The 24003-nt window shown below is 61.0% G+C and overlaps 1 protein-coding gene across 1 annotated transcript in view; it reads left to right on the forward strand.

Moving 5' to 3' along the window:
* Positions 1-24003, forward strand: part of LRP1 (LDL receptor related protein 1) — an 88902-nt gene that overhangs the window by 11905 nt on the left and 52994 nt on the right. Inside the window, exons 2-10 of the mRNA XM_017836605.1 lie at positions 2750-2872; positions 7026-7163; positions 8854-8973; positions 9813-9941; positions 10166-10429; positions 20954-21116; positions 22113-22335; positions 22499-22688; positions 23744-23887. Coding sequence (XP_017692094.1) covers positions 2750-2872; positions 7026-7163; positions 8854-8973; positions 9813-9941; positions 10166-10429; positions 20954-21116; positions 22113-22335; positions 22499-22688; positions 23744-23887 — 1494 coding nt within the window. The remainder of the gene's footprint in view (positions 1-2749; positions 2873-7025; positions 7164-8853; positions 8974-9812; positions 9942-10165; positions 10430-20953; positions 21117-22112; positions 22336-22498; positions 22689-23743; positions 23888-24003) is intronic.

Below are 24003 nucleotides of genomic sequence, written 5' to 3' on the forward strand. Positions count from 1 at the left end.
TTGACTCTCCTCTGGGTCTTTTTTTTTTTTTCCCCAATTTCCCCATTTTTTGCCCTTTTTTGGCTATTTTGACAATTTTTTAGCCATTTTTTAGCCCGGTTTCTCCCCGCTCTGTCCCCTTTGAGTCCCTTTTGAGCCGGGGTCTCTCCTCTGGCTGCCAAGGCTGGATGTGTCCCCGCAGCTGCCCCGGCCCCGCTCTGAGCCGCCCATTGTGCGCCGATGAAGGCTCCTTTATTCCCCCTCCCGGGGCTGGAGCTCCGCTGCCATCGCTGCCGCTGGGAAGGGGATTTGGCTCCGTGTGAGGGAGGCATGAACAGACACCTTCTCTAATTGTCCACCTGGCACCGAGGCACCGCGCCGGGCTCGGGGCATTGAGCGCCGGGAACACGCTGTGCGGGCACAGGGGGTGCGTGGGGTTGCCCAGGAGCCCGGAGAGCCAACTGCCGGGTGGGAAGTGATCTCCTTCCCTCCTCCCCCTGCCCCGAGCTGTGCCAGCAGTGCCAGAGCCACCCTGGAAGATGCTCTGCCGAAGGCGGCGGCGTGTTCGGGGATGGCGGAGGGGGCGGTTTGAGCTCGGTCTGGGTGCCCCGTGGCACCGAGGGGTGTCAGGGTGGCTCCCTGGGGTCATCCTGCCTGGAGCATCACCCCCTGGGGAAGGGCGGGTGCCCCCGAGGTGTGTGGTCCGTGCTGCACGTGCAGCCTGGCCAAGTGTGATGTGTCAACGCTTGGGGGAAATCCCACGTGTTCTGCTCCGGTCCTGGAACCGGGGCTGCCCGGCACGGACGTGCTGGTGCTGGGGGATGACCCCTCGGAGCATCCCCGGGTGTCCCTGCCGCAGGATTGGTGTTTCCAGTGCAAAACAGCCTCGTGCACTGGCTCTGGTTTCCCCTCCCGTGAGGGCTGGGATGGGGCACTCAGTTGGGAATGGCTCCCCAGGGATCTGCCCTGCTCTGGCTCTGCCTGCTCCCTTGGGAAGCCGAGCTCGGCCGGGGCAGGTGCCGGGCCGTGGGTTCCGGGTGCCGGCGGCTGCGGCAGCCGTGGGTCACGTTGTGGCTGCCGAGACCTGGGAAGATGAGGAAGAGCAGGAAATCCAAGGGAGTGTCGGTCCTTTGCTGTGGTTTTGTTAATGAATCCCGCGTTGGGTTGCACTTGTGGCTGGGAGATGGAGGCGGCAGATGAGCTCTGGGAAGAGGGGGCGGCAGGGCTGGGTTGGGAGAGGGTGGAGCAGGAGGTGCCCGTGGCTGAGCCTGGTGGGAGGAAGGGGACAGGCTTGGTCTAGAGGTCACCTCCGGCCTAGGGAAGGTGGAGGGGAAGGATCTGCTCATCCCTGGGGATGTTCCATCCATTTTGATCCGTCCAGGCTCCATCTTGGCTGTGCTGAGCCCCCGCCGTGGTGCTGAGCAGCAGCTCCCACGCCGCCGGTGCGGATGCCGTGGAGGGAAGGGGAGGAAGGAGGGAAGCAGGTTTGCAGGAGGAGCTGCACTTCAGTCACAGCAAACGGCTCAGGCGAAGCCCTGTGCAGGTCTGAGGGATAATTAGTGTTGTGACAGGGTAGGAAGGGTTTCCTCCTCCTCTCTAGGGACTGGGATTGGGGACTGGACCATCCCCATCCTCTCCCCTCGCAGCATCCCCGCTGTGGGGCAGCGCCGTGGCAGGAGCTGGGGAGGAAGATGCAGGCACAGAGACCCCTCTTCCTCAGGCTGAGCAGGAAGTGGGTCCTTGGAGCAGGGAATTTGGCAGGAGAGCCGGGATGCCACGAGATGAATGTTTTGGGAATTGCGTGTGACTGCCCTTGCTTGAACAGCCGTTCCCAGTCGCTTTGGGTTTGCAGGATGTCAGACCCCTCCCCGGGCTGGGGCTGGGCAGTGACCCCCCATGGCAGTGACCCCCCCATGGCAGTGACCCCCCATGGCAGTGACCCCCCATGGCAGTGACCCCCCCATGGCAGTGACCCCCCCCTGGCAGTGACCCCTCATGGCAGTGACCCCCCCATGGCAGTGACCCCTCATTGCAGTGACCCCCCATGGCAGTGACCCCCCCATGGCAGTGACCCCTCATTGCAGTGACCCCTCATTGCCGCCTCTGCTTTTGGGGGGTGGGGGGTGCAGTGACCCCCCCACACACACATTGCAGTGACACCCTCAGGACACAGTCAGGAGGCTCTTCCCAACCCGTCTCCCTTCCCAGCCTCTGGATTTTGGCTTTTCTTGCTGGTTTTTGTTCCGTCCACGTTCCATCCCTGTGTGTTGTAGGGGTTGGTGCTGCAGTTGCCCCCTCCCTGGGCTGCCCCGGGGTCCTGGGCACAGGATGGATGTAATGCCATCCCACTGTTGTCCTCATGATTTAAAGAAACATTACTTTTTAATTTGTTCTCATTTGGGTTTGCTTGTTTTCCCCCTGTTTTTTCCTTGCCTAGCACGGAAAGCAAAGTGCCTCTGGCTCCCAGGAGCTAATTCATCCAAGTTAAATGATCTTTAAAATCTGCGAGTGCATCACAGCACTCAGCTCTTGTTTTCTCCCGGTGTAATTAATGCTCCAGCTTAAATTTCCTCCTTTCCTCAGGGGCAGCTTTGATGGATCCGATGCCGGGCTCAAACTTTCGCCGAAAGAAATCATCTCCCCCTAAAAAAAAACCCCAATCTCGGCCCTTTAATTGAAATTTGATTTTTTTTTTTTTTTTATTTTGAAACAACTTGTCTTTGGGAAGAAACTGATGTTGTTTATTATCGTTATTTCTTTTCCCATCCAGCACCGAAGACTTGTAGCCCCAAACAGTTTGCATGCAAAGATCAGATTACGTGCATATCTAAGGGCTGGCGCTGTGACGGGGAGAAGGATTGTCCGGATGGCTCGGATGAATCTCCCGAGATATGTATGTATGCCTTTCCTTCCTAACCCTCCTCCTTCGGGTTTGTTCCGCCCGTTCCACGGGCGTCCCAGGGCCCCGAGCAGCCATCGCACCACAACGGCTCTACCTCAGCCCCCCGGGGTGGGGGGTGTCCATTCCGTCCATCCGTCCGTCCATCCGTCCGTCTGTCTGCTGTTCCAGGGCTGGGATCCATCGGAACAACCCGGGGAATCCCCCCTCTGTTTCTGTCCCCATCGAAATGGAGGTACCCGAGGAAGGAGGAGTCGGGGGCCAGGCAGTGGCACCCCGTCCTCGGTGCCACAGCACCCGGCGTTCCCGGGCACTGGGAGCAAGGGCAGGAGGTCTCTGGGAGTCCTGGGGAGCAGCTGGGGAAGCGATGCCGCTCTCCCAGGTGTGTTTTGGGGTTGGGATGCTGGATTGGGTTTGCTGGTCTGAGCTGCTGGAGCCCCTTGGACACGGATGGCCCCGGCACTGGGGGTGCTCCCACCTCAGCTGGGGCAGTGGTGTCTCCCCAGAAGCAAACAGGGAGCTGGGATGGCTGAGATGGAGCACAGGGATGGGGATGGAGGGGCTGTGTCTGCTCAGGGGAGCGAGTTAGAGCTGTGCTGACTCCGGGGGCTCCGCAGGGATGTGCCAGGACCTCTGCTCCGGCTGGGCTGGAGAAGGAACCACCTGTCCCTGTGTCCCGCTTTCTCCCTCTGCCTGATTCCGGGTCACAGGGCAGCCACTGCTGGGGACCAGCAGAATCCCCTGGTCCCCGGTCCCAGTGATGCCTCCTGGATTCCCACTTCACACCGTGCTTGGCAGAACCGTCTCCTTCTGAGCAGTTTCTGGTTCGGCTCCGGGTTTATTTATTCCTTAAGGCAAAATGATGCAACCGGCCCCTCTGTGGGAGGGCTGGGGGGCTGGGATGGGCTGGCTGGCTCCAGTCAAGCAGCAGCCCTGGAAAATTACAGCGGGAGGGCTCGGAGGCTGGAAGGAATCTGTCCTGATTGACGTGTTCCACTCGCTGCACATGTCCCTGCTCGATCCATGTGGACAGGTGATGGGAGAACGGACCCCTTGGATGCTCTTCCCTCTTTCCCTTCTTCCTCTCCCTTCCCTGTGGCCGGTGGGGGCCCTGCTGCTGGGAGCAGTGTCTGGTGCTGTGGATGCACCTCATGTCCATCTGTGTGGGGATTGTGGATGTTGGAGGACTCTTGGGTTTGGTCCGAGCTCCCCTGAGGGTTCATTCCTGGGGGACACAGAATGACCTGCTGACCCTGAGCCCCTTGGAACGTGCTTGACACTTCCAGGACAGGGAAGTGGGAGCCTCTGCGAGGCTCAGACCGAAGCCTGGCATCTCCTCTCTCCTCACCATGTGGGCTGAGCCCACTTGTGGGACCGAATCCACGAGTTTCCATCACCGTCACAGACCCTAAACTTCAGACTCGCTCAGTCCTTGGGAAGCCGTTCCCTCCCCGGGGAGTTTGGCCTCCCTGAGGGACTCTGCTTACTGTTCCCAAGTTCCTGCTCTTCACCCCAAGACAGCGGGAGGGAGCCAGGGGGAGGCTGTGCCCCCCAGGACGTGGAGATCGGGGTCACCCCGCTGTGCTGGTGCCCGTCTGTGCCGCTCCCCTGGGCAGGGGGATGTGGGGAGTCTCCTGCCTGCTTCTGCCCGGGCTCGTTCCCGCCGAGCCCAACCTGTCAGCACGTGCCCCTGGTATCTCCGGGATTGCCAGGCCGGCTTTTCTCACGCCACTCCGGCACCGGGGCTTCCAGCAGCCTCTCATCCCCCTTATCTCCTTGGCAGGGAGAGAATGACTTTTATTGCTCCCATTTAATCCGTGTTTGAGCCGGGGCTGCGAGCGCGGCTCCCGCGGCTGCTCCGCCTGTCCTTCGGTGCCGGGAGGTTTGCGTGGCACCCACGTGCTCCTGTGGGAGCCTCTTGAAACGCCCTCAGGTACCTGTCAGGTTTTCCTCCCTGGGGAATCCTTTGAAGTGTTCCCTGGCTTTGCTCACGTGTCCCTGTCCCTCCCGAGCCCGGTGCTGTGCTCGTGCCGGCGCGAGCGCCTCGCGCGCGGTTCTTGCCCGGCCGGTCAGCTTTTTGCTCCACGGAAAACACTTGGACAGGAGCCTCCATCCTGTTGGAAATCAGAGGAGATGAGGGGCTCTGAGGAGGGAATTTGCCACGGCTGAGCTGTGGCTGGCATCTGGTTGGTCCATCCATCGACCTGAGGGTTCAGGAGACCTCGGGTCCCTCATCTTGCCGTGCTGGGTCTGCCCTTGGCGTGGTCCTGTGTGAGTTTGGGTGTGAGCAGTGAGGACCCTCCCTGCTGCCATCCCTGGGCATCCCGGTGGGACAGGCAGGGCCATCCAGCTCCTGCCCCTCCAGCCTCTCCCCTCTCCGCGTTCCCCCACGTCTGCCTCTCTCTGGGCTGTTGCCAAATCAGCTGCAGGAGGAAGAGTTGCTTTTCTTCTTTCCTCCTTTTTTTTTTTCCGGGTGGTTTTTCGAGGTTAAACATTCCTGCCTAATTCGGCTCCTTGGGGTGTACCACAAGCTTGTCACATGTAATAAATTGGCTCATTTATTAGCGCCAACACAGTCAAAAGCAAACAAAGTGGCTTGTGGATTAATCCTGCCCTGTTTGGGATAAGTGGTTTGATCCAGGCTCTTTGCAGGGAATAATGGACACGGCAGAGCAGCTCTGACTGATGAACTGGGCGCTTCATTTCAGCCCCTTCGTTCTTTTGGTCCATATATTGATATTACATAATTATCCTGTAATTTGCAATTACTGGGGGCCCACCCTCTGTGAAAAACAAATCTGGGCAGCGGCACCCAGTAGGAAATTCTCCCAGGAGTCATCTGCTGGGTGCCCTGGGGCTTGGAAAGGGGGGAATCCCCCATCCTCAGTGGGTGTGACAGAGCCTGGGTGTCCTGAGCTCCGTATCTGCCATCCTGGAGGAGGCCCTGGTCCCAGTTGGCTAACTGGAGGCATACTGGGATGTGTTTGAGGCTCAGAGGAGCCATCTGGCATCTGGAGCCCGTTAGATTCCCATTTTTTGGGCACCTCCTGTGCAGGCAGGGGCAGGTGTGTGTCAATGCACAGGACGGGCAGAGGGATGGGGGCAGGTTTTGGCTGGGATGGGTTTGTGTGTTCGGGGGGTTCACAAACCCCGGGGTTTGTGGTCCCCTTTCCACAGCTCCACGTGCTGCTGGGGGCCGTGGGCTCCTGCTGGAGCCACAGCTGCTGGGAGCCCGAGGGTCAGGGTGGGGGTCAGGGCGGGGGTCCCATCCTGGGTCACTCGGTGGTGACGCTGAGCCCGCGCTGGCCGGGGCCGTGTGGTGTGAGGATGTACCGGCACACGGAGCTCTGTGTGATGTAACACTCCTCTCCAAGGAGACTTTGAGCTTATTTAGGACAAACCCCGCTGTCAGAGCCTCCGATGAAGGTGACTGGGCTAAAACGGGACCGTGCCTGGACACGGTGCCCGGCGTGTGCTGTGCCCTTCCCGGCGCTCACGGGTGCGAAGGACGGGGGGCCCGCGGGGATCCGTGGAGCTATTTCTGCCACTGTCCCCACTGCCAGCCCTGCTGACAGGAGAGTGAGGCACAAACAGCCCCTGGCTCCCCAGAAAATGGGATTTTAGTGGTTTGGCTGGGCAGAGGTGTGTTGGTGGCTCCGGTGAAATGCTGCGTGTTCGGCCCTGACACAGAACGTGGGTCTGGGACAGGGAGGGGGGAGACCCTGTGGAGGGGGCCAGGATTCACAGGGGCTGTGCCAGGGCTCGCTGTTTGTGTGTCACCCCCTGCAGCCACCTCCAGCCCGGTGTAAAGCCGTGCTGGACCCTGCAGGAGCTTTTCCTGGGGTTTCAGGCCGTTAATCGATTTTTGATGTGTGTTTGTTGTTTGTCTCCATGCTTTGCTTCTTTCCAGAGGAGCTTAAAAATAAAACCTGGCTTCCTTTGTAATTTTTCCAGTTAATAATGGAGATTGTGTCTCCTTGTGCTGGGTTTGGAACGGCCCCCCATGAACCTGCCTGTGCCATGGCCTCGGGACAAGGAGCGTGTTGGCACCGAGGGAGGTGCTGGGGCTGCGGGGCCCGTGCTGACCCCTGTGCTGACCCCTGTGCTGACCCCTGTGCTGACCCCTGTGCCCTTTGGTGTCCTGCAGGTCCCCAGAGCAAAGTGTCCCGCTGCCAACCCAACGAGCACAACTGCCTGGGCACCGAGCTCTGCATCCACATGAGCAAACTCTGCAATGGGCTCCACGACTGCTTCGACGGCTCCGACGAGGGGCCGCACTGCCGGGGTAGGTCTGGGTGGTCCCGGGGGGCTGCGGGAAGGGGGGGCTGCCCCACGGGATGCTCCCCCATGGGATGGGGGTGACGAGGTCCCCGTCTGTCCCTGCTTTCTGCGGTTGGGAGTGAGCCCCACCACGCTCAGCTCAGCGCTGGCCGCTCTCAGATCCAGAGATTATCCAGAGCCGCTTGGAAGTGAAATGCCCATCATTCCTGAGCCCACAGCCATGAAATAGCTGCATTGTCTCCTGGCTTTAAAAGCTCCAGGCCTGGGGTTCTGGTCCAGATAAGAGATACCACTGTGGTTTTTTCCTAATTTCCAGGAGCTTTGTCCCCCCTCCTGGCCTGTCCCCGTGGCTAATCCTGCTGGAAAACTCCCTAAACCAGCGTGCTGCTGCGCAGATTAGTCGCTCAGAAATGTGTGTCCCCGGCTGACCCCGAGCTCTGAAGCCTCTTTGCTCCCCAACCCTTCCCTGCCTCGGGCGGGGGGCTCCTGCCCCACTCCACTGGGACCCCCCGGCCCCGAGGGGCTTCCTCCTGGGACGCAGCTCCTCTCCCCTCCTCCTCTGCCACTGGAGAGCCCGGGGCAGCTCCTGCAGCTGTGCCGGAGCCCACAATTAATATTTCAGTAATGGCTCTCGTTACCGAAGCGGGATCTGATTTTCCCGGCCGGGCAGCACGTGAGCCGCGCGCACGCGGCGAGGGCCGGCCTGGGCAGCTGCTGCTCCCGGCTCTGGGCACCTGGAGCTCACAGGTTTGGGCACGTCGGGGCCCTCGGTGGTGCTTGAGCCGGATGCAGAGTCCCCCCTGCCATGGCCGGTGCCGCCCCAGGGAGGCATTTCCTCCCCCAGGGAGGCATTTCCTCGCAGCCGGTTGCGGGCCCCGGCCTGCCTTCGCCCCAGGCTTGGGCAGGGGAGCTGTCACCCCAAACTGTCACCCCAAACTGTCACCCCAAACTGTCCCCCTGAGCTGTCACCCCAAACTGTCACCCCAAACTGTCCCCCTGAGCTGTCACCCCAAACTGTCACCCCAAACTGTCCCCCTGAGCTGTCCCCCTGAGCTGTCACCCCAAACTGTCCCCCTGAGCTGTCACCTAAAGCCATCAGGCTGAACTGTCACCCAAAGGCGTTGCCCCAAACTGTCACCCCGAGCTGACACCCCCATTCACACTCCAGCTGCTGGAGCCTCGTGCCGCCCCGTCTTGCTCCCTGCAGAGAGTTGGGGCCCCTCTGCTGCCCTCGCAGACATCCCAGGGGTGGCAGTGCCAGCAGAGCCCCCGTGCTGAACCCCCCCCATTGCCCACTCTGAGCCCTCAAGTGACTGGGTCAGGCAGGGCGAGGAGGGGAGGGGAGCTCCAGGCTCTCCAGTGCATCTTGTGTCCCCCAGGATTCCCTGGAGCTCCGTCCCACACCACTCTCCTGCACAAGGAGTGCCAGGTCTGGGCCACCACTGAAGTGGCTTGAAGTCAGCAGTGCCAGGGTACAGTGGGGGCTGCTCAGACCCCCCCATATGGCCTCCCTCCCTCTGGGGAGGGTCTCAGTCCCTCTGTCCCCACCGAGGAGCTGGGACCAGCATAGAGGCCCCCAGCAAAGCCTGGGGTGGTGTCTTGGGGTCCCCTTCAGCCAGAAGTCGGGTCCTGGGTGTCCATCCTGTTCCTGCCCCGGTGACATCCTCCCTCCTCCCTCTCCCCTGTCTCTGCAGAACAACTGGCCAACTGCTCAGCTCTGGGCTGTCAGCACCACTGTGCCCCAACACTGGCCGGCCCCGTCTGCTACTGCAACCACTCCTTCCAGCTGGCCGAGGACCGGAGGAGCTGCAGAGGTGGGTCCGGGCCGGGCAGAGCCCTCACCCCATTCCTGGTGACTTTGGGTCCTCTGGGATGTGTCCAGTGTCACCAGCTTGGGAGCAGCAAAAGGGGCTCGGCAGACCTCGCCTTTTGGGGGGAACATGGGGCAGGTGGGATGGGATGAGACTCCAGCCCCTGTGGATGTGGCTCCTGAAAGCCTGAGTCAGGAATATTGGGAGGGAGTAGGGAAAAGGCCTTTGTGTCCAGTCAGGGCCTGGCATGTGCTCCTGGTGTCTCTGCCTCGGAGAGGGTGGGGAAAATAGGGGAGGGTCAGCAAGGAGTGATGGGATCGATGTAATGCCAGAAACAAGTCTGGAAGTGCTGGACTGTGGTGTCTCCATCCCTTTCATGTCCCCCTGCAGAAGTGGAAGGGGCTGTTCCTGGTTCTGTCAGAGCTCTGGGGCAGGAGCTCTGGGGGATGCATCATTTTTATCTGCCAGAAGAATGGCTGAGCTGGGGGTTTGGGAGCTGCAGATTAGAGGGATTTGGAGTGGGAATGGAGGTGCAGAGCTGGGGGGAGGCTCAGTGGGTAACGAGGCCGTGAGGAGGCTCAGTGGCCAGGCAGGGCTTGTCCTGCTGGAGCTGATGCTGGAGCAGAGAGTTGGGGGCTGCCTGTCCTGTCATGGGGTGGCCTTGGGTGTGAAGGTCCCTTCAATTCCTTGTGAGACAAATGTGAGGGTCCCTTCAGCTTGAGAATCGTCCCCTCCTCTGCAGCTCCACCTTGGAGAAAATGGGGAAGCCTCATTCCATCTTCAGGCAGCCAAGGAGGGGTGTTTGCTGGTCCAAACCTCGGGGTTTTTCCTGTCTTTTCCAGACTTTGACGAATGCACCGTGTACGGGACCTGCAGCCAGACGTGCACCAACACGGAGGGCTCCTACACCTGCAGCTGTGTCGAGGGGTATCTCCTGCAGCCAGACAACAGATCCTGCAAAGCCAAGAACGGTGAGATCCCTGGCAGGAGGAGCGTGGTGCTTCGGGGCAGCTCTGCAGGCCGTGGCCCTGCTCTGGGCTCTCCATGTCAGGGAAGACCCTGAGGAGTGTCCTGCCCTGCCACCTCCTCGCCTGTGCCACGGTGCTGTTTCGGCCGGATCAGAAGGGCTGGGCTGCAGGCTGGTGTGGGGTTCAGGTGCTCTGCCGTGACCCCCCTTCTCCCCCCCTTCCCCCAGAGCCTGTGGATCGCCCTCCCGTGCTGCTCATCGCCAACTCCCAGAACATCCTGGCCACGTACCTGAGCGGAGCCCCCGTGCCCAACATCACCCCCACCAGTGCCAAGCAGACCACGGCCATGGACTTCAACTACGTGGAGGACACGGTGTGCTGGGTCCACGTGGGCGACAGTGCCTCCCAGACCATCCTCAAATGCGCCAAGATCCCCAACCTGAAGGGATTTGTGGAGGAACGCTCCATCAACATCTCCCTGAGTCTGCACCGTGAGTGGTCGCTCCCCTCGGGATCCTGCTCCTGCTCCCCCATCCCCGTCTCCTTGTGACGCCTGAGTGTCCCCAGACTGCCGTGGGTGAAACTGGGAAGGAGGCAGCTTCTCACAGAGCCAGGAACTGGCCTTTCCTTTTCCTTCCCTTTTATTATTTCTAGCAAGTTTCGTGGTTTCTTTGTGTGAGGATCTGAGGGAAAGGGGTGCAGGGAGGAGCCGGTACCTGTGCAGCAGGTTTGGGGGATGGCGGTTTTTGCTTCGTCGTTTGGTCCCACCCCAAAAAGTGACCGAGTTCCACCCCAAAAAGTGACTGAGAACAAACTCCCAACCCAAAGGTGCCTCTGTGGGCACCGTGTGAGTCATTGAGTGGCCGGTGGCACTTCCCTTCCGCTCGTGGCTCCGTGGCCGGAACGAGTGTGGTTACAGCTCCGTCTCCTGTTCGGGCTCGCTGCTCCCAGTTCCACAGGCAGAACGGGAAGGAGAGTCACTGACTGGGATTTCGGTGCTCTCTAGGTCAGGCCCACGAGAGCCTCTGCCTGGTGAGGGGTCCCTGTGGGCTTCCAGCACCTTCCTCACCAGTGCAGAGCAGTGGGACCGGTGGGGACGTGGATGAACCGATCTCTGCAAACGAGGGAAGGTCCCGGGGGGATCCCGGAGCCCAGGGCGTTTCTCTGCCAAGGGCACAAGGCTGGGTCCCGGGAATCCCGGGGGTCCTGGGGGTCCCGGGGGCTGTGTGTGGCTGGGCTGAGCCGGCTGTGGCTGCCACGGGTGTGTGTGCACGGTTAATTTAAGCTCGCCTTGTGTATTTTTAGGGCAGTGTGTATTTTTAGGGAGAGGCCTCACCCTTTGCTCTCGGAGGCGATAGCGTGGAATCGGGCAGGCCAGGGCTCAGCTCCCTGCTCCCCTCCCGGGATTTAGGGAGGTCTCTGCTTTTGGTGCCCCTCCAGCTCCTCTCTGAAGCCTCCCTCGGGGTGAGGCTGGTTCCTCAGCACAAAGGGGGTGGAGAAATGAATTCCCCTGCTGCTGAGTCCAGTGCTGGGCACTGGGATGAGGAGATAATGTCACTCTGAGGCAGGACACTGGAGAGACCTGTGAATCCAATTAGTGGTTTCCCTCTTTATTTGCTTCTTTATGGCATTATCTGCTCCCAGCAGGAATGGGGCCTCCCTGGTGCCTGCTGCTAATGGGGCTTGAGCTGGCATCTGATGGGGGGAGATTGATGCTGAGGGGCTGGAAAGCAGCAGCTCCAGCTGCCAGGGGAGGTGTGGGATGTGTGGCGGCTCCCCTGCCTCCCCACCCCGCTCCCTTCCTGCAGAGATTAGTGTCACTTGTGCTGTGGGAGCCGTGTTGGATGGAGGCTGTTAACAGGCCTTGGCATGACCTGCTGTACCCGGAGCTTTGCTGTTCCCCTGGTCCTTACACTCCCAAACCCTTTTGCTCTCCGCAGGCTCGAGAGCTCCGGCACTTCTGCCGCTCCCTCGGCTCCCTCGCTGCCTGTGGACATTTGTCACAGGCACTGATTTTCTCAGTTGATCTGAGCTGGCTGGTTCCCTACCCCCAGGGCTTTTTCCAGGGCCACACTAAAAATCAGAGGCTGGTAAAACCTTCCATCCATTTCTCTTACAAAAAAAATCCCACTTCACGTTGGAATTGGATTAGTTCTCTCACCAGTCAGAGTGGGCTGGGGAGACTCTGGGCACCTCCAGGGGATGTGGGGCTTGGTGCCAGTGGCCAGAGCAGGTGGGCAACACAGCCCCTCAGGGGGCAGGGGTCCAAGCTGTTCCCATCCCTGCAGGGACCTTGGAAGTGGCACCTTCCTGCCAGCCCCGGGAGCTCAGCGTCCCTCCGTGCTCGGCCCCGTGAGGAGGATGAGGCACGAGCGATGGCACGGGGAGGGCTTGTCCTTCCTGCCAGTGCTGAATTGTAACAAGGGGAACTTGTCTCATCCTTCCTCCCATCCCAATCTCCCTCTCCTCCGCTCCCTGTGACAATCCAGTACTGTTCCTGTCCGGGAGGATCCTGGCAGGCATCGCGCGTCCGCTCGCGCTCAAGGACGGAGGCACGTGGATGCTGAGGCTGCATCCCTCGGCTCTGGTGGCTGCTCCAACCACTTGGAGCATCAGGACAGGGACAGGGCTTTGCCATGGACCCCCTGTCAGCCCTGAGCCCCTCTGGTGTGGGGCAGGGGCAGGATGTGCTCTGAAGCAACAGCCCGGGCCAGGGACGGGTCCCCGTGGACCCTCCGTGCTCGGTGGCTGATCCTTGAACTCCAGGGACTTTGTGATCCCGTGGGTTTTCTCAACCAGATTCCAGCCTCCACGTGTTTCCCCAGACAATGTCCTTGTTTGTTTGGAGTTGGGCTTCCAAGGAATTTCAAAGCCAAACAGTGCACTAAAAAATAATAATTAAAATCTGCTTCCGGGCTCTTGTGCTGCTGCATCCCGTGTCCCGGCTGGAGCTCTCTGCTCCCCCAGCTCTCCCGGCTGCCCAGCTTATCCTGCTGCTCGTGTCCCCTCATCCTGGGGCCCTTTGACAGGGATCACATCCTTGGGGAGCCCTGAGCTCAGCTGTGGACCCCGAGGCGGGGACAGCGAGGGAAGCAGCGCTCCGGTCTGTGGTGGGATTTGTGCCACCTCCCACTGGATTCATGTGCCCGTTCCCCACAGGTGACACCAGGAGGTGGGGGAACGCCTGCCTGGAGCGTGCAGGGAGGGCAGGACCCTCCTTAGGAGGCCACTGTGAGCTGGCAGCAGCCCAACCCTGTGCCGGTCACTCTTGGCCTCGACGGCGGCGTTAAATCCCCGTCTCCGGCGCGGTGTGATCGGGTGACACTCGGATTCAGGGAAAGGCAGGAGTCCTTTGCTGGGACTGTGGAAAAATACTAGAGAACACGTGTCAGGAGCCGGAGCCCTGGACTTCTCCGTGGCTCTCAGGGCAGCTCCTCTTCCCCTTCCCCTTCTCTTCACCTTCTCCCGCTCTTTCCTTTTCTTTTTCCCCTTTCCCGTGGCTTTTTGCGTGGTCAGAACCAGGAGCTCAGCGATGCCAGGGAATGCATTTATTGTGCTGGCAGGTCACTGGTGCTGGCACTGCTCCTTCCCAACCCTGGCACTGCTCCATCCCTGCCCCAGCAGCCCAGGTGCCCAGAGCTCCAGTTTTCTCCGTTTGCCCAGTTCTCCCCGTCCTGGAGCAGGTCCCCTGATGTCCCCGCAGTGCCAGAGCCACACTGACCCCGCAGCCCCGTGGGGATTGTGGCTCCCAGGCAGGGATTCAGCAGCACAGGAGGCGTGTGGGGCTGCTGGGAACGGGCTGCAGAGGTGCTGTGATTTGTTGTTTCTCGGCTTAAGGTTTGTTGTTTTCCTTTACAAAAGGAGCCCCCGGGAAGGGGTTTGAAATATCGGGACATTTGATCCCGAGCGCATTAGGAACCCTAAACGCTGGCAATCTGGCCACTATTAAAATGCCTTCCTGGGCAGCATCAATCCCAACACGCCGGTCTCGGGGGTGTTTTCATTGACTCCATCTCAGCCCTGTCACTGCGATGGCCTGTCCCGGTGCCAGCGGGCAGAGGAGCTGTGGGCGCTGGGGCAGATTGATTTCAGGGCGATGCTGCTCTGCAGAGGAATCCAAGTACATTTCTTCCCCCACTTTGCATGGAAAGCTATTTTTCTTCCTTGCTGCCTCATCCTGGCCAAGAAAGAGGCTCCGACGTGAACTCACTTGGCAGGAGAGCAGGATGATTGGTAACTTCATCTCCTGGTTCCTCTCTGTTGGGTTTTTTTTAACTGTTTATGGCTGTTCTTGTTGCAGCAACACGGGAGAGCAGGCACTGAGTGAGGGCAAGGGCTGGGGCTGTGTCCCTGCCCAGGTCCTCACACCAGCTCGTTGTGTCAGAGGGACGACACCACGATGATGATTTTAATCAGTCTGTTAACGAAGAGCCTGCTGGTCCCTGTTTGTTCTGGAGGCAGATCTGCCACTGAGACACTCTGGACCTCGCTGCAGCTCTGCCTAGCACCTCTGACTTCCATTACCTGGTGTTTCCCCTTGTAGAAGACAGGAGTAAAGCCCCCAAGGGGACTGAGACCCCCGGGCTGTGGTGGCAGGGTGAGGAAGGTTGTTCTTGGTTCCCCCACTCGTCCCTTCTGTCTCCCTGTGGCCACCCCTGAGGTGTCTCAGGAGCTGCATTCCCACCTCGTTGGAGACAAAAGGGTGACACTGATGTCTCGAGTCATCAGGATCCTCTTGTGCCCAGGGATGGTTTGATTTCACATGGACAGGAGCGTGTCTGTCCCTGCACACGTCCGTGTGTCCGTCCCGGGTTCACCGTGCGCGGCCGAGCCCTGCGGGATCCTCTCTGCCCACACTGGCCCCATTTCTGCTTCTCATCCCCCCGCCCCCAAATCACCCCAGTGTCAGTCCTCGGGTTCCTGTCGAGCCTGTGTCTCTCTCCTCTCACCCAGAAGGAAGCCAAGTGCCCTGCCCCTCCCTCGGCCTCTGCGGAATATTTGTACCCGTGGAATGGTCTCATTAAGGCAGAGCAATTAGCGGTCCCTTGGCTGCCCTCCACGCAGCCCAGAGCTCGTTCCATCCCTGTTCCTGCTCTTCCCACCTCCGGTGCCTCTGCAGAGATGCTGCAGGGCTGAGCCAGGACACGGGGAGGGGGCAGCTTTGGGGTGTCCCCACCCTGGGGAGCTGAGGGCTGTGGGGTCTGGAGAGGTGCTGGTGACCTCTCGGACACGGTTCCCCTTTGGATGCAGCCGTGGTGCTGTCCCAGGGCTCCAAGGCATGGAGAGCGTGGCCTGACAGCCCAGAGCTCCCTGGAGAAGGACGATGCTCCAGCACCTTCCATCAGGGCTCTGCCCATTCCCGAGATGGGACGTCCCTCTGGGGGGGCTGCGCAGCCCCAGGGGGGGTAGTGTTACCCCCAGGGGAACGTTTGGCTTGTGCAGGAGCGTTGTGTGAGTGTGTGCAGAGCCACCGGGATCCGTCCCAGTGCCGAGTCAGACGCCCTGGACGTGGGCCACCGGCTTCCACCCAGCGGTTCCTCCTCGGAGTGAAACGTCTCAGCAGAGGGGGGTGAATTTATTTATTTTTGAGCCTGGTTTGCTGAGGGAACGAGGCCGACGTGACGGCGGTGGCCCTGTGTGGTGGTGGCCGTCCCCTCCGCCGTCCGGCTCGGACACAAGGAGGTGGCTGTTCCTGGGAGAGGGGGGGCCGTGCCGGACCCTCGGGGGCACTGGGTGCCTGTCCGGCCGTCCGGCGCCCTTCGGGGCGGGAGTTTGTCTTCGTGCCCGTCCTGTTAACATACTTCTAATTAAGGAAAATTGTCCCCAGGAGCAGTGTTTATCCACGGAGCGCGGGGCCGTCACAGAGACGGTCTTGTTCTCCCGGGGAGAGGACGTCTGGGGAGGGAAGAGGCAGAAATTCCTCCAGATTATGGTATTATGTAAATGTATCAAACGGATCATTCCCTATAAAAAGGAAAGTAGGAAACCGATGTATTCGAGCGGCCCTGGGGACCGCATTCCTGACGAGCCTCCGTTCCTCCGCCGCCGGCGTTTCTGAGCCGAAACATTCGGCGACTTTTCCAAGCTGTTTTTCCGCCGGGGCCGCGTGTGCCGGCGGCTCGGGGGGCACGTGGGGCGCCCGCCCGGGTGTCTCGCTGGGTGGCGAGTTGGCCACGGCCCCCCCTGCCCCGTGGGGTGGGTTGTGCCGGGAGCAGGGGACGCTGCTCTCGGGGTGGGATCTCCGCGTCCGCCGCGGCACCGGCGGGCGGCTCTGGGGTGTTGTCTCTTGGATTGTGGCCCCCACGGTTCCCTCTCTGCCTCCCGAGGCACCTGGGGTTGGTGTCAGGGCCGATCCATCGTGGCTGGCTGGAGCAAGAACTGGGCTGTCGCTGCAGATGCTCTTGGACATAAATATTCTTTATTTATTCTTTATTATTCTTTATTTAAAAACCAACATGCAGATGTTGGCAGCGGAGCTCGGTCCAGCTCTGTTCTCCATCCCATGTGCTGGGGTGAGGGGAGAACGCTCCTCAGCAGAACAGGAACAAGGATTTGGTGTTGGGGTCAGGGGTAAATGCTCCTCAGCAGAACAGGAACAAGGATTTGGTGTTGGGGTGAGGGGACAATGCTCCTCAGCAGAACACATTTCGGGAAGAATTTCTGCATGGAAAGGGTGGTCAGGCATTGGAAGGGGCTGCCCAGGGAGGTGGTGGAGTCCCCATCCCTGGAGGTCTCCAAGGAAGGCGTGGATGTGGCACTCAGTGCTCTGGGCTGGGTGATGAGTTGGGGATTGGGCACAGGTTGGACTCGGTGATCCTGGAGGTCTTTTCCAACCTCCCCGATCCTGGAATTCGGTGGTTTTTTTGATGTGCTGATTCCCGAGCTCGTTGAACCTCCACAGCTTTAGTGGGTTTCTCTTCTTCCTCGCTCAAGGGGCAGGAGCCCGGGGGAGCTGCGGGGTGGCTGCATCCCCCTCATCCCCCTTGTCCCCCTCGTGCCCCTCATCCCCCTCGTGCCCCTCGTGCCCCTCGCAGCTGTCTGGGGACGGTGTCGAAATCCCTGGTTTAATCTGAGGGAAGATTGCGCGTTTCCTTCCTCCTCCTGTCAGGCCACAATTGATGTGTTTGCAGACTGCACAGCAACTGATTCATGCAGAGCAAAGTTATGTGCTGGGTCAGCAAAGCTCCTTCCCCAAAAAAAAAACCACAGCTCTGCAGTGCTTGACTGGGAGAGGGGTAAATCAGGTGCTCCGTGGATCAGGCTCTGGGAGGGGGAACCTCTGGCTGCGGCTCCCGAGGGCAGCGTGGGGTCCATGACCCACTTGTGTCAAGGAGTTCTTTGGGTGGGATGTCTCACCTGGAGCCCTGCATCCAGCTCTGGGGGCCCAGCATAGGAAGGATGTGGCCAGAGGAGGCCGAGGAGATGCTCTGAGGGCTGGAGCCCCTCTGATCTGGAGGCAGCTGGAGAAGGGAGGGCTCTGGGGAGACCTTAGAGCCCCTTCCAGTGCCTAAAGGAGCTCCAAGAGAGATGGAGAGGGACTTTGGACAAGGGCATGGAGTGCCAGGACGAGGGGGAATGGCTTCAAACTGCCAGAGGGCAGGGTTAGATGGGATATTGGGAAGGAATTCCTCCCTGTGAGGGTGGGGAGGCCCTGGCACAGGTTGGCCAGAGAAGCTGTAGCTGCCCCATCCCTGGAAGTGTCCAAGGCCAGGCTGAGACTTGGAGCAACCTGGGCTGGTGGAAGGTGTCCCTGCCCATGGCAGGGGGTGGAACTGGGTGATCTTTAAGATCCCTTCCGACCCAAACCCTCCCGGGGTTCTGTGAAAGGGGAAGATCCGAGCAGAGTGTGACGCAGAGGATCTGGTGGCAGCACCAGCTCGGTCAGGATCGCTCGGGCCGTGGTGGGTGTGAAACCAGGAAACATCTGTGCGGGTGGGTTTCGGGCTTTGCTGAATTTGCCGACCCGCCCGCGTTGAGCAACGCTGGTGAACTTGTGGGTGCTCCCTCCATCCCCCAACGCTGGTGAGCTTGTGGGTGCTCCCTCCATCCCCCAACGCTGGTGAACTTGTGGGTGCTCCCTCCATCCCCCAATGCTGGTGAGCTTGTGGGTGCTCCCTCCATCCCCCCTCCCTGCTGGGAAGGCCCCCTCGCCCCCAGGGGGGCTGCCAGCGTGGACCCCCCGGCCCCGCCGGCTGGTTTGGCTGCTTCTCCCGGGAAGAGCCTTGGAAGAGCTGACATCCCCCATTCTCTGCCCCCCACCAGCTCCTTTCCAAACACTCCCAAATAAATAAATCTTGGGAAATGAGTTCGGCATGTCGCAACCGCCCGCAACGCCCCGCCGGGGTTGAGCAAGGAGCAGGACTGACTCCAGGATGGGAACTGCTGGGGAGGAGGCACGGGGGCTGCGGGAGGAGGGGGCGGTCGCTGCCCCCAAACTCTTGCTCCCGTGGAAGTCGTGGCAGGACCCCTCCATGTCCAGGGACAGGGGCAGCGCTGCTGGGTCCCCTCGGTTGGGTCCACGGTGTGTCTTGATGGTCATGGGTGGCCGTGGCACCTTCCCCGGGGGGAACTGGCACTCTGGCACTCTGCTCCTGGGGGGACACAGCGGGGGAGAGTCTGTGCCCCCCACTCCTCCCCTCTGCCGAGATTGAGGGGGGGAGGTTTCTGCAGGCCATCACCGGGGGTTAAAAATAGACATTTGCTAAATTAGCTTCCACCGAAAGTTCAAGAGGAAATCCAGGTTTAGCTGAGGCTACAAGAAAGAGCTGAAAATAATAATAATAAAAATAATAATAACAAAAAGTGATTCCTGTGAAGGAGGGGGGAGGATGGTGAGCAGGGAGAGAAGGAGCAAAGCTGGAAAACAAAAGCCTTTGAGGAGGGTAATGCTTTCCAGCTGCAAAAATACAGCCCTGGAGAGGAGCAAGTGCTTGCGTCACCCCCGGCCCGGTGCTGTCCTGCTCGGAGCAGGGGCCGGGCCAGAGACCCCCGGGGGGCACCAGGACCCTTCTGATCCCCGGGGGAGCTGTGGCAGGGTGGGTGTCAGGGCAGTGCAGGGCTGGAAGTCTGTGGCTTGTTTTGGCCGTTTTCCCTCCAGATTCCTCTTTGAGGGTTGGTGAACTTCCCCCCTTGGATGGGCTGGACTCAGCTCCGGCTCGGCAGGATGTGGCTGCTGAGGCAGGAGAGTGATGGGAAAGGGGTGATGGCGATGGCTGGGCCCCCTCCGGGAGGAGAACCCGGGGGTCCCCAGCCCTGGGTGGGGGGCGAGGGCCCCCGCGCCGTCCTGCCGACGCTCCCCACCCGCCCCTGCTTGGATCCCTCCCCCGGTCCTGTGACTCTGACTCAGCCACGCAGGCGCCAGCCAAGACCTGCTTTTTTTTGGGAATTCTTGCACATCCCTTTGCTGAAGTGTTTCTCTCCCTGGCAGGGCTGTGCCTGGCCCTGCCGCCCCCTCCCCGTGTCGGGGGGGGTTTGGGGTGCTGGGGAGTGCAGGGGAGGGTTGGGGCTGCTGGTTGTGGCAGCAGGACTCGGGCAGCCCCATCTCAGGGGCAGAGGGTGGCTCTTGGCACCTCGGTGCACATTTTTAGGTGGTTTTTGCTCAGCACAAACCCCTCTATCGCCCCAGGAGCTGGGCTTGGGGGGCTTGGGGGTCCCAGCTGGCCCAGGAGCCCCAGGAGCCCGAGCGCTGGCCCTGGCACGTCGGGGGCCCTGCGCCGGCCGTGGGTTTGGGGTTGATGCTCATTCCTTGGCTCGGGCTGTTTCCACTTGTTTTTAACGAGCTGCCTCACCCCGGGTGGTGGCTGCGGGCGCCGCGGCCTCGCCCTTCCGGAGGGGGGTCACTGTCGGCATCACCCCCGGCTGGACGTCCCAGTCCCCATCCCCAGGGCTGTGACCTGGGCACAAGGGCTGAGAGAGCTGGCCTGGATAGCCCAGGCACGGGGGGCTGGGGTTTGTGCACCCCCAGACCTCTGTGTGCTCATCCCATGGTCTCATCCCGTCCCAGCGGCATCGCCGGGGTGAGCCCCGCGAGCAGGGGGGGTGTGGGGCATTGCAAAACGCCCTGACTTGATTCATGTTTTCCCTTCCGAGCTGCTGCGTTGGTTAATAATTCAGTGGTGTCTGGCCCTGCTCCTCCGGGGCTGTCTGGGTCCTGCTGGCCTTGGGGTGCCCAGGCTGGGGGGTCGCTGTGCCCCCGTCCCTGCTCCACCTTGCCCGTGCCTTGACTGTGGTGCTGCCGTGCTGGGGGCACGGGGTCCTGGGGGGCACTAACCCAAAGCACTTGGCAGCCCCTCACCCTGGCCCCTGCCCTGGCGGGTGCAGGGAGGGCTGAGCAGGGCTGAGCACTGACCCGGTGGCAAGGCAGGAATTCGGGTGCCTTGGGTTTATCCGATTTAACAGGCTTTCACTGGTTTAATTAAGTGCTCACACGCTGCGTGCCAGGTGCTGTCTCTCACCTGCTCCAGGCTCCAGGGTGTCCCTGCGGCTCCGGATTAGCTCCGCTCCCACCTCGCCCAGTGGGATCTGCCCCCGGCCCCCCCTCTGCCACGCTGCTCTGGGACATCTCAGTGCCGTGGCTGGAGCCCCTTCCCCTTCCTGCTGCCCCCTCCCTCCTCTGGCACCCACCCTGCAGAGCTGCCCCCTGCTCCACTGGTGTTCCTGCGGGATGTGTTCCCGGTGTTTCTGCAGGATGCTCTCCCACTGTTTGTACGGGATGCTCTCCTGGCTGTGTGTGATTTCCCCGGCTGGTCACTGGGCTGCCTGGGGGGCAGCAGGTCCCATGTGCCTGGGGAGCAGAGGATGGGGTGCTGGGGGTGCCGTGTGGCTCCATGTGGGGTGACCAGGGCAGGTCCCTGGAGTGGTGCAGGTCCTGGTGCCCTCGTGGCTCCCGCGGCCTCATTCCCCAGCTGTGTTGGTGCTTGTGACCCCAGTGGGCTGGGACGGATCAGGGACCCCATGGGGGGGTTCCTGGCTCCCTCCTTCCCTGTCTAACCCCCCTCACCCCTGTCCTGGCCCAGACGTGGAGCAGATGGCCATCGACTGGCTCACGGGCAACTTCTACTTCGTGGACGACATCGATGACAGGATCTTTGTCTGCAACAAGAACGGGGACACCTGTGTCACACTGCTGGACCTGGAGCTCTACAATCCCAAGGGGATCGCGCTGGACCCAGCCATGGGGTGAGTCCTGGGAACTCACTGCCCTTGGGGACAGCTGGCAAGGGTGGTCCGTCCCTCTGGGGCTCGGGGGTCTCCTGTACCTGCCCGTGTCAAGCCCCCAGCTCTGCAGGGACACCTCCCACTCCGCCTGCCCCGGCAGCGGCTCCGCAGGGCTCAGTCCTGCAGGACCCCCCTGGTCCAGCTCGGGATAAGCTGCTGCTCCCAGCTCGTGCCACACAGCGTGTCCACAGCTTTGCTCCGGCTTTTGGGAGCTGAAACAGTCGGCTCCTTGCACGGCTGGAGCGGCTCCCTCGTGCCTGTGCGTCCGGCAGCTGCCTCTGCACAATCCCAGGGCTGGGGAAGCCGGGGTGCTGAATCACTGGAGCAGCTCAGGGCACGCACAGCAGCTGCTGGGCCCTGGGAGTGGGGAGCTGGCGTGGCTGAGGCCACAGTGGGCAGAGTGCAGTAACCAGCAAAGAGGGAAATTCCCCCCCTCACCTCCCGCTTTCCAGATTGGCACTTCCATCCCTGCCTGGATGGAGAAAGCTGGTGTTATTGAGCAGAAAATTGGGAGTATTTTATATAGACAAATAAATATTGCAGGGAAACCTGGAGAGAGACTCCAGCCTTGAGCAGGGCAGGTGCAGAGAAGCCCCACAGGGGACTGAGTTAAGTCCCCTGGGCTCTGTGGTGGTGGTGCCCATCCCCGTCTCTGACTGTGCCTTATTGGGAAGTGGTGCCAGGAGCTGCTGCCACAGGCAGGACGACTCCTGGGTGCCCAGGCAGATGTCTCAGGTTGTGTTTTAACTTATACAACCCCATGGGTACGTGTGGAGGGCCCTGGACCTCCTCCAGTGACACCAACACATCTGGGTTGAAGCTCCCCTGGGAGTCTGTGCCAGACCCCGGCCACCCCTGTGCCTCCTGGTGTGAGCATGTACTGTCCACACCCTCCCTCCTCTGGGGCTGAACGTGCCATCCCGGCTCTGAGCTCCTGCCTTTGCTCTTCTCCTGCAGCAAGGTGTTCTTCACTGACTACGGGCAGATCCCCAAGGTGGAGCGCTGTGACATGGACGGGCAGAACCGCACCAAGCTGGTGGACAGCAAGATCGTCTTCCCGCACGGCATCACCTTGGACTTGGTGAACAGGCTGGTGTACTGGGCCGATGCCTACCTGGACTACATCGAGGTGGTGGACTATGAGGGCAAGAACAGGCACACCATCATCCAGGGCATCCTGGTGAGTGGGTTTGGGGCAGTTGGGTTTGGGGCTGAGCACTGAGCGTGGTCCTGTCTTGTGCCGTGAGTGAAATGGGGACAAGAGGTGGGATCAGGGGTTTTGCACGCCTGGGAGCCAGGTTCTCCTAACTCCTGAATTCCTCCTGGATGCTGGTGCCTTCCAGATCGAACACCTGTACGGACTGACCGTCTTTGAGAACTACCTGTACGCCACCAACTCTGACAACGCCAACAGCCAGCAGAAAACCAGCGTCATCCGCGTCAACCGCTTCAACAGCACCGAGTACCAGGTGGTGACACGGGTGGACAAGGGTGGAGCCCTGCACATCTACCACCAGCGGCGCCAGCCCACAGGTGGGAGCCCAGCCTGGCTGTAACAGCTTCTTGGGTCCTTGGACAAGGGCTTGGGTGGGATTTCAGGAAGCATTTCTTCACAGAGAGGGTGGTCAGGCATTGGCAGGGGCTGCCCAGGGAGGTGGTGGAGTCACCATCCCTGAAGGTGTTGAAGGAATGACTGGACATGGTACTCAGTGCTCTGACCTGGTTGTCAAGCTGGGGTGATCTTTTCCAACCTCAGTGATTCTGTGATTCCTGCTCCCCAGGCCCTGGGTGCTGCTGAACACCCCGGGGTGCCCCATTCCCTGCTCTCGCTGCGTCCCCTCCTGTGAGGGATGTGGCAGCTGCGCCACGTGATTGATGGATCACAGAGAGCTCAGGGACGTGGGGGCAGATGTGGCATCTTGAAATATTAATGGTCCCACACACTCTCAGTCTCCACTGCCTGCGTGTTTACCCCGCTGCTCCTGGGCACCAGGGGGTTTCCAGGGAGTTGAAAGGCTCCGGCTCTGCACCGTCCTCGTGTCCATCCCTGTCTGCCCGCTCCACCCCCAGCACCTTCCTGCAGTTAATCAATTTACTCCTTTAAAATCCTCTTAGTGTCTGCAGCCTGCTCGGCATTTTCCAGAATACAAAATTAATCAGGAGATTTCTGAATGGGGAAGGAGTGTGATTAAGGGGCTCTCCAGGCTGTCCCTGTGCCGGGGCTCGTCCTGCCAGTGCAGCCCTGCTCTCCCCGTGGCCCGTGAGGGGTGGGCTGGTGTGACGGGGCAGTGTGGCCCTGTGACTGTGGCGGTGTGCTGGGACATGCCAGGCTGGCTTCTCCACAGGGATCCTTCCCATGGGAAGGTCCTTTCCCATCTCTGCGCTGTCCTGTGCAGTGCTCAGCCCCTCACTGACCAGCCGGGAGCTCCGGGGGGAATGGGCCAAAGTCTGGGGAGGACCCATGAGAGCATCTCCATGTCCCTGTGGTTGCAGACCCGTGTCCCTGTCCCCCTGTGCTCCCCACGCAGAGCAGGACCCCCCTGTGCTGCTCTGGTGCCTGTGGCTGCCACAGCCCCCTTGTGTTGCAGTGCGGAGCCACGCCTGCGAGCCGGATCAGTTCGGGAAGCCGGGAGGCTGCTCCGACATCTGCCTCCTGGGGAACAGCCACAAGAGCAGAACCTGCCGCTGCCGCTCCGGGTTCAGCCTGGGCAGTGACGGGAAGTCCTGCAAAAGTGAGTGCTGGGCTTCCTGGGGGGAATGTGGGAGGCGAGGGTCCGGGGCCTGGGATGCCTGTGGGCTCTGCACTCCCTGTGGGCACCGGGCACTGCCTCCTCCCGGCCTCTGTGTC

The sequence above is a fragment of the Lepidothrix coronata genome, unplaced genomic scaffold, assembly GCF_001604755.1.
Source record: "Lepidothrix coronata isolate B3197 unplaced genomic scaffold, Lepidothrix_coronata-1.0 Scaffold281, whole genome shotgun sequence".
In the NCBI taxonomy this organism is placed as follows: domain Eukaryota; kingdom Metazoa; phylum Chordata; class Aves; order Passeriformes; family Pipridae; genus Lepidothrix; species Lepidothrix coronata.